Source organism: Orycteropus afer, unplaced genomic scaffold (assembly GCF_000298275.1).
Source record: "Orycteropus afer afer isolate SDZICR_OR568_19922 unplaced genomic scaffold, OryAfe1.0 scaffold00110, whole genome shotgun sequence".
NCBI classification, from domain to species: Eukaryota; Metazoa; Chordata; class Mammalia; order Tubulidentata; family Orycteropodidae; genus Orycteropus; species Orycteropus afer.
In genome coordinates this window covers 6,579,880-6,596,599 of record NW_006921697.1, presented here as the reverse complement: position 1 = coordinate 6,596,599, position 16,720 = coordinate 6,579,880, and the positions used below count along the sequence as shown (strand labels likewise).

Here is a 16,720-nt window from a genome sequence, read left to right as displayed (position 1 = left end):
TTTTGGCAAGAATATTAGAGGGAATGCAAGCATAAGGCTAGCAAATAATTAGGGTCTAAGAAACATCGTCATTCCAATTATTAGAATGGTTAGGCAAAAGTAAAAATTTGAGACAGTATTAAGAAATTTTAAAATTGCATTTAATCTTGCCCCCCATCAAGAGATAGCTACTTTGTAATGTGTCATTTTCTAGTATTTTTTATATTTTATATAATACACAACATTGTGACTCTTTTTACAAAATTGGGAATATATGTTAAGAGGTTATATTCTAGGTTTTTACTTAATATTCAGCTAGAGGCATTTTCCAATGTTAAATAGTCTGTGGACATACGGTTTTTAATGTCTGCCTAATGTTCTGTAGTTTCTTTAACCAGTTTGGGCATTTGATGGTTTACATTCCCTGTCCCACCCTCATTATTGATGAGCCCCTTGTGTTTTCCTCCTAACCATAGACAGTGTGACTTGGAGTCTACAGAGAAGAGAAGGAGATTGTTACTATTGCTGTTAGCTGCCATCAAGTCGGTTTCAGTTCATATGGACCCCATGTAACAGAGTAGAACTGCTCCATAGGATTTTCTACACTGTAATCTTCAAATGAGTAAATCGATAGTCAGATCTTTCCCTTGTGGGAAGACTGATGGAGTCAATCATTGGGTGGATTCAAACCATCAACTTTTCAGTTAGGGGCTGAGTGCTTAACTGTTGCACCACCAGGGCTCCTTGAGGAGAAGATTATAGGAGGCCTATGAGAAAGATGGTATCTTGGCTAGGTTTTGCAGGGTGGGTAGGAGTTTGACAGTTGAGATGAGATGAGTAGGATATGGAGGAGGCTAATGAGCTCTGGAGGAGCTCTGGTAGCATAGTGGCTAAGGCACTTGACTGCTAACCAGAAGGCTGGCGGTTCAAACCCACCAGCCACTCCTCGGAAGGAAGGTTGGGCATTCCTACTTCCGTAGTGATACTGGCTCGGAAACCCAAGGAGGGGTCGCTATGAGTCGGATCTGACTCAACGGCATATAACAACAACAACAACAATCCTGGGCAAAAAGTGAGCAGGGTGCAGGATAGCCGCCGGTCAGTAGGAGCGGGACAAATCGGGCCTTTTAGCTCAGTTTGCCAAAGGTGAGTTAGGGAGTGGGAAAGGAAGCTGCCTCTTCTGTCTGGCAGATGTAGCACTGAGCCCTCTGCCCCAAGTATCATGGGGATCTTGGCATGTATAACCCCAAACACCAAATCCACTGCTGTTAAGTCAATTCCAATTCATAGCGACTCTAACAGATTAGAGCCGCCTCACAGAGTTTCCAAGGCTGTAAATCTCCATGGAAGCAGACCACCTCATCTTTCTCCCATGGAAAGGCTGGTGAGTTCAAACTGCCAACCTTTTGGTTAGCAGCCAAATGCTTTAATCACTATGCCACCAGAGCTCCTTTTGGCATGTGTATGGCAAATCAGCTGCGAAGGACCTCTTTCAAGTGCTGAAGAGCAAAGATGTCTCCTTGAAGACTAAGGTGCACCTGACACAAGCCATGGTATTTCCAATCACCTCATATGAATGTGAGAACTGGACAATGAATAAGGAAGACTGAAGAAGAGTTGACGGCTTTTGAGTTGTGGTGTTGGCAAAGAATTCTGAAAGTACCATGGACTGCTAAAAGAACTAACAAATCTGCCCTGGAGGAAGTGCAGCCAGAATGCTCCTTGAAAGCAAGAATGGCCAGACTTTATCTCACGTGCTTTGATCACGTTATCAGACGGGACCATTCCCTGGAGAAGGATATCATGCTTGGTAAAGTGGAGGGTCAACAGAAAAGCTGAAGGCCCTCAACGAGATGGATTGACAGTGGCTGCAACAATGGGCTCAGGTATAGCAGGGATTGTGGAGCTGGCACAAGACTGCGCAGTGTTTTGTTCAGCTGTACATAGGGTCACTATGAGTTGGAGACGACTCAACGACACTTAACAACAACAATAACATGATCTCTGTACTAGTGGATATTTGCCAGTTTGGAAAATAGTGTCCTATAAAAATCATCCCCAATAAAGCCAAAACAGGCTTCCATGAGTATGTACTCTGGAAAACCTGTGAAGTTCAACACTAGGTTTCTTAAGTATCCTTGCCTTTCAGACATAACCTTGGTGACTTATTTTCTACATAAGTACATGTTTTTATTGTATTCTTCTACTTTCTGGTTGAATTCCCGGGTGGCTAGTGTAGGTTCCCCTGAAAGTGTGCTCCCAGCTACTGAGGAACTTCCATCTTTCCTTTAATTGTGTATTAAGTTTGGGACCTATGCTTCATGTCAGAAGTTGTGTGTGTGTGTGGGGGGGGGTTGTTGTAAAAACAGCAGAAAATTAAATTTTCAAATTAATTGCACAGAAGCACACTGCTGTATAAGCGAAAATGGTGACATTCTCGAGACTAAACTCTTGGTAGAAGGAGCTGCCACCTGACATCTCAATTCTCATAGATCGGTTGGTGAACCACAGTTTGATATCTGCCTCTGTATAAAATTTGTAGAAGTTTCATGTTAAAATAAATAAATCAATCAACTTGGAAAAAATTAGGGACTTCCTATAAAGGGAGTAGTCTGACAGCTGTCCCTACTTCTGGCTCTGACCTCTCAGGGTGCCCTTGCCTGCACCCTGTACTTTCTGTGTCCCTCCATGCTCAGAGAATGGGACTTGTCCTGGATGACCAGCAGAGAGGACCAGATGGGGAGCCTCACCACAGCAGGGCTGGCAGGTGGAGAGGGGCAGGTTCCAGTGACCTCACCTTGGACAGAGAGGAGCTAGAAAAAAAAATCCATCACCTTCTGCAGACCTGAATTTATCCATTACCTGAAGACAACCCATTCTTCTTGTCTCCTCAGGTGAATTTTAATCCCTGGAATCCTTAAAAATAGATTCTCTTGTGTCACTTCATTTTCAGACCTGAACTTTCCAGAACATCTAGGCCAACCACTTCAGAATACGTAAAACATCCATCCCATGCCCATGCTTTCCCCCTAGACAAGTGAACTACAAACTGACCTACTTCCATCTTTCCTTCTCCTCCAGCAGTAGAGCTCTTTTTCACTGAGTGTGTACTTTGTGGACCACCTTGCCATTTCTTCATGGCCCCCATGCTGTCCTATCCCTGCCTTTTCCTAAGGAACTAGCCCTCACATCTAATCCTCTCCTCAGAAAAGTTGTTATCGTGAAGCTAATTTTTCCCCACTCATCCTCTCACCCCTGTCCCCACTTTGTCACCAGTCAAAATGGAAGCCTCACATTTGGAACCATAACATGGCAGCAGAGTAGGAGGGATTGCAAACAAAGAGGTGCTTCACCAGGCCTCATGTACTTTTGGATACCAGCTGCAGCATCCATAGGAGAAAGAGCACTGGACTGGGAATCAGAAAGGGTCCTACTTCAGACTCTGTCACTCGCTTGCTGTGTGACTCAAATAAGTGATTACTTTCCTGGGCCTTGATTTTTGCATATGTTGGATGATTGTCTTAGCTGCTTTTAGCTTCCCAGAGAGATACTCACTGTTGTTGTTTATTACTATGCACATATTTAAATATACTATTGCTTAAAAAATTCTGTGAATTCAGGTAAATCTAAAGTATCCCCTCCTTGACCATAACAAATTTAGTCTCTTCTCCAGTGATGACAGGATCTCTGGTGGCACATTGGTTAAGGCATTTGACTGCTAACCAAAAGATCAGTGGTTCAAACCCACCAACCGTTCCTTGGGAGACCAATGAGGCACTCTGCTTCAGTAAAGATTTGTAGCTTTGGAAACTCTATGGGGTAGTTCTACTCTGTCCTTAGGGTTGCTATGAGTTGGAATTGACTCAGTGGCAGTGGGTTTGGCTAGAGGTGACAGCTGCCATCAGTTTGTTTTTCTAGAGACTTTTTCTAGATACATTTATGGGCATTTGTGTACCAACAGAAATAGTTAATTTTATATATTATTATTATATCAAGTGACTTTCCATCTTTGAACACTAAGATCTACTTCATTCTCTTAAACATACGAAGGATATTCCATAGTATTATGTACCTTAGGGTTTCTAGCAAGTCCCCTGTTAATGGGCATAAAGCTCATTCCCAGTATTTCCTCTTACAAATGATTCTGCCCTGCACATCCTGTAGGTGCCTTCTCATGCTCATGAACAAGTGCTTCTCTGTGCTGGCACCATAACTGAGGATCAGGGAACATGTTGCATGTAATTTTGGAGGTGACTGCTGAGCTCTCTGTCATCTTCCTCTTCTAGGCAATCCTGCCCTCCCCTTTACTTCTGTCTCTCTTACAAGGCTCTTCAAGAACATAGGGTCTTGTGGAAGGCTAAGGATCCCCACCCAGTCCCTCCTAAGCAGGGCCCCCTTCCCAGTCCTCTGGAGAAGCCGTGACCAAGCCTGACAGTTGAGTGTGTTAAACCTCCAGCCCCTGCCCTGCCTGGAACAAACAAGCATGACAGGATTGATAGAGGATGAGCTATCAGGGTGACTTCACTCTGCTCCCTTCCTCCCAATTCACAGTATGTCAACACCAGAAGGGCATGGTCATATCCTATTGCCCAACTCCATGACAGAGAGAAAAGGAAACAGGAGCTCAGAGATGGGAAGGTGCTTGCCCAAGGTCACACAAGTGAGTGTCAAGCCAGGACTTCAACTTGGGGCTCCAGTTTGCCATCTGGTTGGGAAGACAAGTGGATTCCTGGGTCCTGGACTTCTCTTTCCTATCCACCCCCACCTATCCTTCTCTGTTCAGCTCCTTCAGGGTTCTCTTATCTGCTTGGATGATCCTAATGCCAGACATGCCATTGAATTCTTTTGCCAGCTCTGGGCCCTCTGAGGCAACTAAAACCGGTAGCCACCCTGGGAAGCTGACATGAGACCAGAAAAGGTATGCTGTAGGGATGAAGAAAAGAAGTAAGCTCTACGGGAAGGCCTTTCTCTAGGCCTCCACCTGGATATCTCTGAAATGAGGTTTGAGCCTTGCACTTGAGGCCTCTCTGACTCTGAGTCTGCCTTGGGCTGTCTCTGCCAGGTGCCTGTTAGTTGCTGTCTGGTTATCTCCGACTCATGGCAACACCATGTACAACAGAGTGAAGTGTTGCCTGGTCCTATGCCATCTTTATTATTATTATAAAATATATATGTATATAAAGCACAGCATTTGCTGATACAAAATTCTTCACAAGTACAATTTAGTGATATCATACCCATCATTGTTGCCAAATTTTCCATCACTGTGAACACAAACTCACTGCTTCCTTCACCATCTTCATGATGGTTGGCATGTTTGAGTTCAGGTGGGCAATATTTTCTTCTGATCTGTGGGATTTTCCTTGGTTTATTTTTGGAAGTAGATCACCAGGCCTTTCTTCCTAGTCTTTCTTAGTCTGAATGCTCTGCTGAAACCTGGCCACCAGGGGTGACCCTGGATAATACCAGTGGCATAGCTTCTAGCATCATATTATCATAGCAACATACAAGCCACCACAGTTATGACAAACTGACAGATGGGTCATGGCTGCCAGGTGCAGGAGTGTTTAAAAGGGAAGTGGTCTGTGCTCCCCTGAGTCTTTTCCATCAATCAGATAGGAGTAATGGAGACCACATCCTCCCTGACCTTGGTACTCTGGGGACATTGCAGATTTTCAGAGAATAAGCAGTTCCCATATGCAGCCAAGGGGTGTAGGGGTGTGCAGTGGGCCATGTTGACTTGCACAGCCTAAGATGTAGGAATTGAGCTAGAAACTCTGCTCCTGGCAGCGTGAAATTAAATCAAACATTTCTGCCCACTTTAAAGATGAGGAAATTGAGGCCTACATTTACAGTATTCTTCCATTTGAGCCTTTGTAATTTTGTTGTGAATGCTAAAAAGTTTCAATAGCCCCAAACATTTAGGCCCTGCCCTTCCTCCATCTGAAGTCCCCTGAGGGGGCCCCTTGGGTCTCCACCCCCACCTCCTTCCTGCCTGTACTCTCAGCCAATGGCCTCTGCCTATGGTTGCTCAGATCCTGAAACTAATGGTGGTAGGACCCCACCCACGCTGAGTCCAGACACCGGAAAAGGAGTGAGGCCCTCTAATACTGGGGAGGGTGTGACCTAAGTCCCTTGAGGCTCAGAGTCACCCCTCCCATAAAGGCTCAACTACCCTGGTAAACTTGGTATGTGCTCAAGAGAAAAGGAAGGTCCTTGAATTGTCATTAAGGCTCTGCTCCCCTACTTTGTGGCCTCTTGAAAAAGAGGTGGGAATTGAAATAGACTGTCTCCAGAAACCTTCCAACCCTGTCTTTTGGGTCCCAGTAAGTCTTCTTCAGTCAAGATGAGTGTAAAAGGACTGTGTGGCCACGGGAAGCCAGGACTGTGGTTTATAGAAGGAGGAGCTAGGTGAACTCTTAAGGGCCCTTGGTTTACTAAACCCTCTAAGCTAAAAAGGAATAACAGGGACATAAGTCAGTGTGCTTAATCAAAAATACACAAATCTTGAAGGCCCACAACATCATGGAGTGATGGTTTGACTAAAGAAGGGTTAGACCAAGTGTCTCCTGGAAGGCTGAGCCCTTGGCTTCCATCCTAGTAGGATTCCCAAGATAGGGAACAGATGGGCAGCATCTATCCAAGTTGCCCTGCCTAACCAGGGCTTCAAACATGTTCATTCCAGTTCAACCCACTGCCAAGAATTTGCATTTCCACTCCAGATATATGAATCAGAATCTACATTTTAACTAGATCACCGGTCAATTGGGGATCTTGTTAAAGTGCAGAATCTGATTCAGTACATCAGGGCAAATTCTCAGCAATGTGTCCACCCACAATGAATCAGTTTGAAGCCCTGCACCTAACTCACTCTTGCCTAGTTGGGCTCAGAATTTGAGAGAAGTTGAGGAATCCAACACAAAAGCTTTAATATGGCACTATGGCCATTCACCCCAAGCTACTGCAAGCTGAACAGTACTCAAAAGAACCCTCTGAGGCTGTTAACAGTGGTGCTTTTTAAGTACTAATTGCTTTAGCTAAACACTTCATGCTCTTCAAGTCTTTCCTTGCTGAACAGCGGGGATATTTTATAGAATTATAGGCTTTTGGGGTTGACAGTCCCTAGAGAACACTCAGCCTAACCTGCTAAATGAAGTTTGCTTTACAGCTGTGTCTTGCATGCTGCTAATGACAGGGAGCTCACTGTCACCACCATGCCTTACCCTCCCACAAGCCAGACTATCTCTATTAGGGACAGTTCCAAATTCCTTTTTATATTGAATTGAAACTTCTCCTTGAAAATTCTATTCTTGGCCACAGTCCTGCCCTCTATAGCTGTGGATAACACATTAACTGTTTCTACTCCATAACAGTCCTGTGGAGATTTGACGGCAGTGATCAGGTTTTCTGGCCTGTTCTTGATGTTGCCCAACTGTTGTTCCATTAACAGTCCTTCCTATAAAGTGGTTTTCAGTCCCCACCCCCATCTGTCTCTTCCTTTTGGACACTTCCCAGTTTGTCAATTCCTCCTCTAAAATGGAAGCATATTCTAATGGATCTCACTAGGTCCACTCTGAGCTGAGCTGACTTCTCCACAGCTCTTGACACTGTCCTCCCTCTGTACCCTGAATTTGTGTCTGCTTTGGCAGCCACATCCTGCTGTAGACTAGGTTTGCTTTAGGTTAAACCTAGAGTGGGGCTCAAGTCTGCTTGACAACAGGGGGTTGTGGGCCCCAGAGCTGTGTGGGTTATTTTTGTGTAGGTTATTTTTTGTTTTTGCTTTTTTCAGTTGCCACTGAATCAATTCCAGCTCATGTTGGCTTATGCATGTCAGAGTAGAAGTGGGCTTCATAGGGTTTTCAATGGCTGATATTTCAGAAGGGGATCTCCAGGCCTTTCTTTCGAGGCACCTCTGAATGGACCCAAACTTCCAACCTTTCAGTTAGTAGCCAAGCATGTTAACCATTTGTACCACCCAGAGACTCCAATCCCAGGAATAGGAGCCCCATGTCCAGCCTTCTCAGGAGAAAGGCTGCCCTAGAGCCCAGACTGAGGAAAGCATCTGGTCCAACCCTGGCCCTTTGTAGATGGGGAAACTGAGGTCTGGAGAGGTGGAGGGACTTACCTAAGTCCCACAGTAAAGCTGGACCCAGGTCTCCTGGCCTCTAACCCAGTCCTGGGTTCTCCCTATATCCTGTGCTGGCAGCTGCCACCTCTGCAGCTTTCTTGCCTCTGCAGCTTTCTTGCTCCCAAGTTTCCATTGGACTCAGGAAGCGTCATCTCCATTCCAGAGCTCAGTCCGGATGCCCAGCCCCAGCCACCCCCTCTGCTTTTTGAAGGGGAAATTCTTGTCTCCCTCCCACCTCCTGTCCTCTCCCCTTACACCCCACACTCCATTGCAGGATGAACTCTGCCCCATGACCTCTGAGGAGGAAGTGAACAGGGCCTAACCTGGAGATTTTCCATGCAGTAATTCCTTAGTGATACCTGCTCCACTCTGGGCCATTTGCCCTCAGACTGTTAGCATCCCAGTCCCCAGGATAGATTGGTAAAACTGGAGATTCCCAGCTCTCCTACCCCCTTGGATTCCTTGGGTCTAGATTTGGGCCTGGGATTTGTGTTAAGCAAGCACTCCAGGTGGTTCTAATATAAGAGGTCTATAGAGACCACATTCCTAGAAGCACTGTTCTGGGCATTGTAACAGATACTGGACAGATACGAATTGGATTTCAAAACCAGTCCCTGTCCTTCAACAACCCCTTGGGCTAACAGGAAAAACAGACAGCTAACTAGGTAGTTACTCTGTTGGCCGGCTAAATAGACATTGGAGCTGGAAGAAGATGGTAACTAATCCAGCCCTGGAGATGGATGAGGGAGTCAGAGGAGAAATGATGTGTGAGCTAGGCATGGAAGCCTGAGGAGGAGTTGAGACTATGTCTTGTTGGCATGGTCTTGAGCAGCATGGGAGGACTCGTCACATGGGTGTGTGTGTTGAGGCTGGGAGTACAACAGGCAGCACTAGGTTGCTTTGATTTAGCTTTGGCTTAGTAAATTTGCCAACATTAACAACAACAACAAGAAGTGGTAATAGTATATTCTCATCAACAATAACAAAATAAATAAAATTTAGATTAAAAAAAGGGTGATAATATTGCATGGTGGCAATGTTGCCATGAAATTGACCTTCCTGTGTGCTGTTAGTGCTTGAGTGAACTGATACAACCTTTCTGGAGAGGACCAAAGCACCAAACCAAACCAGTTGCTATCAAGTCCACTCTGACACTCAAGGCAACCCCATGAGTGTCAAAATAGAACTGTGCTCCCCAGGGTTTTCAATAGCTGCTTTTTTTTTTTTTTTTTTGAAGCAGATAGTGAGGCCTTTCTTCTGAGGCACCTGTGGGTAGATTTGAACCTCCACCCTTTCAGTTTGCAGCCTAATGTTTAACCATTTGTGCCTTTTCAGAGGGTAAAAATTCACTGCCATAGGGTCGATTCTGTCTCATACCCTTTGGGTTTCTGAGACAGTAAATGTTTACAGAAGTAGATTGCCCAATCTTCCTTCTGTGGAGTGCCTGGTGGGTTTGAACCACCAATCTTCTGGTTAGCAGTCAAATGCCTTAGGCACTATGCCACCAGAGCTCCTTTTTAAAGAGTAGAGTCAGTCATTTTAGATGTGTAAAAAAAATTGTCTATCAGGATATTCATTAGAGCATAACTTGGAAATGAAACACAAATACTGAATAACCATGTTGTTGTTGTTGTTATGCACCATCGAGCTAGACCCAACTCACAGTGACCCCTCCTTGGGTTTCCGAGGTGGTTTCACTACGGAAGTAGATTGCCCAACCTTCCTTCCAAGGAGTGGCTAGTGGGTTTGACCTACCAGCCTTCTTGTTAGCAGTCAGGTGCCTTACCCACTACGCTACCAGAACTCCCAAATAACTATAGATTGTTGATTAAATGATTGAATTCATCTATATGGATACATGATTGAATTCATCCATACGGATGTTCCACTCTAGAGTCATTAATGTGAACATGTTTACAGAATGCTTAATGCAGTATAGTAAACGCTCATAATATATTTGAAAAAATAAAATGTGAGGCAGTGTACATAACACTCTAATGCCAAGCATGTATGTGTATGTGAACAATATATACCACTGCATTCCAGGCGTTATCTATAAATAGTGGAGTCTTCTTTTTTTTATTTTCTTGTATCGTCTATACATGTGAATACTGTCTACTATTATAACTAGAAAAAGATGTTTACGGATATTTAAATGTTAAGAAAATGGAGGAACTGACAGACTGGGAATAGATGGCGAGGAGCCTTGAGTGTGATTCCAAAGGAGTTATCCTGGGGAAGATTTTGTCAGAATCTGAGGACTTGAGCGCAAGGTCACATTCCTGCCTGTGACCTGGAAGCTGTCAGTGGAGAAGAGTTTCCAACTTTCCATTGGAGTGCCTGGGTGGTACAAACGGTTAACATGCTCAGCTGCTAAGCCAAAGGTTGAAGGTTTGAGTCTGCCCAGAGGTGCATCAGAAGAAAGTTCTGGTGATCTACTTCTGAAAAATCAGAACTTGAAAACCTCATGGAACACAGTTCTGCTCCAACACACATGGAGACATCATGAGTCAGTCGACTTGACAACAATAGGGGCTGGTTGTTACTATTTGGAAGAAGTTGTTATTATTCAGGAGAAGACAGTTTTCCATGAGCTTGTGATCTTATTTCAGAGGACAAAACCTGAAGCCCCTTGGCAGCCTCAGAGGTCTACCGAAGCACTGTAGGATCTCTGTTCTTACATTGATCTTCAAATATACAATAATAACCTTATGCAATATTTGAGCTCTTAGCAAGTATAACCAGTATAGGTGTGTTATGTCATTTAATCCATACAACAACCTGATGAGAAAACCAGAGCTGCAGAGATCATAATCACACAGTGTTCGATCCAGGATTGGACTCAGATCCAGGTGATTCTAGAACTCCAGACTTTTTAACCACTCTGTTCTACAGCTTCTCATGTTCTGAGACCTGCATTATAATGCTGATTAGGCATTAAGACACAGTGTGACTGTGTTTTTCTCTCTGAGTCTCAGTTTCCTCAGCTATACTAAGCCTTGCCTCACAGCACTGTTGAGAGGAACTGAGATCAGATGCTAAGAGGTTGAATGCTATGGGATCATGGCGGTAGGCTCCCAGACCTCCCACCTCCACCTCACAGAGGAGGATGCTGTGTTCATAGGGAGCAGTGACTTGTCCAAGTTAGCAGCAGAACCAAGACTGAGATCCTGGAATTCTCCCTCCCATAACGACATTGCCCAGGTTCATTGTAACAAGTGGAGGCAACTGGGAAGAAACATCTATTTGCCTTTTATCTCCCTCCTTCCTCCAGCCCAGGGGAGAAGCTGGCTCCTGTCACTTTCCCAGATTCCTCTGTTGACAGCTTCTCTGGACTGTGCCAGGGCCTCGCTTCCTCCTCTCTGAGGAAGGGAGGCCTGAGTCTTCACAAGGGTGCTTGGAGAGCTAAATTGTCACACTTGCCCAGGCCCCTAGCAAATCTGGGACATCAGGGCCTGGGGAGGCCTGACAGTAGGAGGCACTTACCCTGTGCCAACCCTGTGCTGGGCACTGTGGGAGAGAAGCACACTCCTCGGAGGCTTCCCTTCACTCATCTTCCCTTCCCAGTCAGAGGTATGCTGTCTAGCACTATTTCAGTGGTTCTTTACTTCAGGAGTTCTAGTGGTATAGAGGATAAAACACTTGATTGTTAACTGGAAGGTCAGTGGTTCAAACCCACCAGCAGCTTTGCAGAAAGAAGACAGGATAATTCTACTCCCATAAAGATTTGCAGCCTCAGAAACTCAATAGGGGTCGGTATGAATCTGAAATGACTTGACAGTGAGTTTGGCTTTTTTTTTTTTTTCTTTGAGTTTTGAGTTCAGAAAAACTTCAATATATTTCATTTCAATAGTTACCTTTTGAAAGTCTGTCACTATAGTAAAACCTATAGTTCTCTTACTGGGATCACTCACAATTGAACATTTCTTAGACATTTTCACAGGCTGACTTATTTTTTTAAGTTTCTTAAACTGGTGTCTAGAGCACCTTGTAAAGTGTGCAAAGGACTTAAATTTTTGTTCCACCTCAAATCCTGGTCCAATGGCCAGTGCCAGACCTTGACCAACTTTCCACCTATATGGGGTGAAATAAGAAAAATTAAGGTGAGTAAATTTGGGACCTTGAGTAAGGACGTCACTTACCCTCTCCTGGAAGAATTGTTCTTGAACTTTTCCTTACTATATTTTGAAAGGCTAACATGTCCTTTCTTTGAAAACTCTATGGAGCACAGTTCTACTTGATACATGGGTCACAATGAGTTAGAATCAACTGACGGCAACTGTGGGTTTTTTTTGGAAAATGGCTAACTATTAGTAGAGTCCATCATCTTTTGAGTATGGAAGCTGACACTGTAGAATTTTCAGATTTCAGAACAGAGAATTTTCTTCTAATTATTTTCCTGTTTCATAATGGGAAAATTAAGGATCAGTAAGGGCAAGGGACTTGGTATATGAGGAGACCCCTCCTTGGGTTTCAAAGGCAGTATCTCTATGGAAATAGATTGCCCAATCTTCCTTCCAAGGAGTGGCGGTGGGTTTGAACCACCAGTCTTCTGGTTAGCAGTCGAATGCCTTAGGCACTGTGCCACCAGAGCTCTCTTTAAGGGCAAGAGACTTGGTATATGAGGCCTCCCCAGAGTTAGTTGAGCAGCCACTGGGCTTTCCCACTTCTGCATTCTATCTCCTGGGCTCGGGAACTCAAGATGATTCTATAATCTCTGAAGTAAAATCAAAAGAAAATAAAAAAAGTTCTTTCTTTCATGAAGAATAGTGATAGTCTGTGAATATTTTTTTTCCATGTCTTTGTTTGACAAGCCCATATTAACTCTCCATTTTAAAAAATTAATCATTTATGGAAACTGGAAATCTAGGAGCCACCAACATTGCTTTTGAATCAGTCATTTCCTTTGATCAAATGCTACCAATATTGGCCAACCAAAAACCAAACCAAACTCACTGCATTGAGTCCATTCCAACTCATAGCAACCCCTCCTTGGATTTTGGAGGCAGTATCTCTATGGAAGTAGATTGCCCAATCTTCCTTCTGAGGAGTGGCTGGTTTTTTAATATTGGCCAAGATTGGTTAAAGTGCTGGAACCCAGTAGGTATGATTCAAATACTGTTGCTGCCAGTTATTTCCTAAGCCACCTTAATCAAGTCCTAACCTCACTCAGATGATACAACTTTGCTTGCTGAAAGTGAGGATGACTTGAGGCACTTACTGATGAAGGTTGAAGAATACAGTCTGCAGAATGGATTATGTCTCAATATAAAGAAAACAAAAATCCTCACAACTGGACCAATGAGCAGCATCACAATAAATGGAGAGAAGATTGAGGTTGTTAAAGAATTCATGTTGCTTGGTTCTACAATCGATGCCAATGGAAGCAGCAGTCAGGACATTAGATGATGCGTAGCATTGAGAAGGTCAACCGCAAAGGAACTGTTTCAAGTGCTGAGGAGCAATGATGTCTCCTTGAGGACTAAGGTGCACCTGACAGAAGCCATGATATTTCCAATCACCTCATATACATGTGAGAGCTGGACAATGAATAAGGAAGACCAAAGAAGAGTTGATGCTTTTGAGTTGTGGTGCTGGCAAAGAATGCTGTGTGGTGCTGGCAAAGAATGCTGAAAGTACCATGGACTGCTAAAAGAACTAACAGATCTGTCCTGGAGGAGGTGCACCCAAAATGCTCCTTGGAAGCAAGAATGGCCAGACTTCGTCTCACCTATTTTGGTCATGTTGTCAGAAGGGACCATTCCCTGGAGAAGGATGTCATGCTTGGTAGGGTGGAGGGTCGACAAAAGAGGGGAAGGCCTTCAACGAGATGGATTGACATGGTGGCTGCGATGATGAGCTCAAATATAGCAGGGATCATGGAGCTGGTGCAGGATCAGGGAGTGTTTCATTCTGCTGTGCATGGGATCACTATGAGTCAGAAACGACTCGACGGCACCTAACAACAACAACCTCTGTCTTCTCACCTTTAAATTGGGTCATTTCACAGGTTCATTCTGAAGATTAAATAAGATAATATAGCTGAGACAGCATAGCACCTGGTATTTCCTAAGTACTGAATTTTCTACTCCTTCCCCTATTTGGCAAAGTGAGTACTACTGTCTCTGTTTTACAGATGGGGAAGCAACCCCTTCTAACAGAGTTCAACCATGGCAAAACCATGGCTGGGACTTCTGATGCTGTGGTCCCAGTACCACATAACTTTGAGGGGTACTTGACTGGAAGTTGTGGTAGCCACAGGCCCTAATGGAAAAGGGGAATCATCTCTGAGCTGAGCATTTGGAGGTTTTAGGGCACTTCAGGGCCACAGATGGGATAGGGGTTATAACAGAAGGGCTACCCAAGTCCTAGGAGAAGGAAGAGATGGGAAGTGTGGGCCCATGGATAGCAGCAGAAGCCAGATGGCAGGGATCTATGGAAAGGCAAACCAAAACAGAACAAAACAAAAAAACAAATCTATTGCCATCAAGTTAATTTTGAATCATGGCAAACCCATGTATTTTTTTGCGGGGAGGGGAGGGGAAGCTGTAATCTTTACAGAGGCAGTTCACTGGTCCTTTCTCCCATAGACCTACTGGGTAGGTTTGAACTGCCAGCCTTTAGGTTAGTAGTCAATCACAAACCACTCATGCCACCCAGCATCAAGGAAAGGCCAACTGCCATCAAATTCCTCACTGTTAGTTTCCTCAGCAATAACAAGAAATCCTGCAACAGGAATCCCTCCACAGGTGGAGGGTGCACTGCCTTGGGCTAAGTGAACCAGGCATGGGACAAGGTCTGGCATCACTGGAATTCTTGACTTGCCTTTGGAAGAGTTCTACCCTAGCACCCATCCTCACATTGACCTCCCACCCTCAATGCTTACCTCATTGATGTCTCACTTCTTCCAGAGACACCAAGAACCAGAACAGCCATGCAGACCAGTACCCCAGGAACTAGGCCCCATCAGTGAGGACATAGGTGAGTAGCCACCATCATAAATGCTCCTACTGACATCCATGAGATTTCTTACCTTCTAATCAACAAAGGTGATATAGCTACTTAAACAACCGATGAGATCTTAAGTTGTTGTTGTTATGTGCTGTCAAGTCTGACCCGACTCATAGTGACCCCTCCTTGGGTTGCCAAGGCAGTATCACTATGGAAGTAAATTGCCCCATCTTCCTTCTGAGGAGTGGCTGGTGGGTTTGAACCACTGGCCTTCTGGTTAGCAGTCAAGTGCTTTAGGGATCTTAAGTAGGTTACATGAATAGGAATATCATATCTAAAATCAGGGAGGTGACAATCCAGACCTGAACTTCCCTGTTCTGGGCTGCTGATGCCACACTAGAGTGCTGGGTTTGTTTCTGGAAAGTATATTTCCAGAGGGGTCCAGAAACACTGGGAGGTACACAATGTTGAGAGTTCAGGCTGGTGAGGAATCTAGAAGCCATGTCCTGTAAGGAGTGGTTGAAGACACAGAGAACACTCCACCTAGAAAGAAGATGTCATAATAAAACACAACAGACCTCTCCATGTGTCTGAAGTGCCCACATGGGGAAGAAAGATGAGCCTTGTTTGGTGTGACCTACAGGCCAGTCCTAGGGCCTCAAGGTAACAGGAACTGGCAGGCAGTCCAGCTCAATCTCAAAGGATTTTTTTGTGTGGTACTTGGTTTAAAACCATCAGAGCTTCCCAATGAGAGAATGAGCTCCCCACCCCAAAAAGTGTTTAAGCACAGGCTGGATGACTAGCTATTGGGGATATTGTATATGAAGAGCAAGCACCAGATAAGCAAATGGACCAAAATTCAGAGACTCTCCTACTTTACTTTCCATCATAATTACATAGAGAATTTCAAAGATACAGATTCTGGAGCCACAGTCCAACTTAAGAATCTCTAGGAGTGAAGATAGAGAGTCTACATTTTTAGTACCGTATCTTTTTAATGGGAGCTCTGGTAGCATAGTGCCTAAGGCACTTGACTGCTAACCAAAAGGCTGGTGGTTCAAACCCACCAGCCACTCCTTGGAAGGAAGATGGAGCAATCTACTTCCATAGTGATTCTGCCTTGGAGACCCAAGGAGGGGTCGCTATGAGTTGGGGCCGACTCGATGGCAAACAACAACCTTTTTAATAAGCTTCTCTCCTGCTGGTGCCAACCAGCTGCTGGTCTCATGGACCAGTGTTTAGGACCCTGAGACAAATCATTTGTGAGAGTCTAAGGGTGTCTGACCTTGACTGCTACTGTCATCTAACCTGTCTCTATCTGTTTGCAGCCTCTGGGAGCCCAGGACCCAGGGGCAGCAGGCTACTCCCTGTCATATCTTGATGGAAGTAACAACAGTGCTGGCGTCTCCCTCACCAGCCCCCTTTCAAGGGCTTCACCCTTTGCCAGATGCTTCCTATGGAGTTCTGTAATAATAATGCTAACAGTACTAATATTGACCTCTAATGCTTGTCATAAACACCAATTGTTGTTGTTGTTGTGTGCCACTGAGTCAGACCTGACTCATAGGACCCCTCCTTGGGTTTCCGAGGCAGTATCACTATGGAAGTAGATTGCCCAACCTTCCTTCCGAGGAGTGGCTGGTGGGTTTGAACCACCAGCCT

At 44.7% G+C, this 16,720-nt stretch overlaps 1 protein-coding gene across 1 annotated transcript in view; it reads left to right on the top strand.

Annotated features, from left to right (window-relative positions):
• Positions 1–16,720, top strand: part of CCDC69 (coiled-coil domain containing 69) — a 61,680-nt gene that overhangs the window by 24,663 nt on the left and 20,297 nt on the right. The window contains 1 exon segment of the mRNA XM_007943657.1: positions 15,019–15,088. Within this exon segment, the coding sequence (XP_007941848.1) occupies positions 15,019–15,088 (70 nt within the window).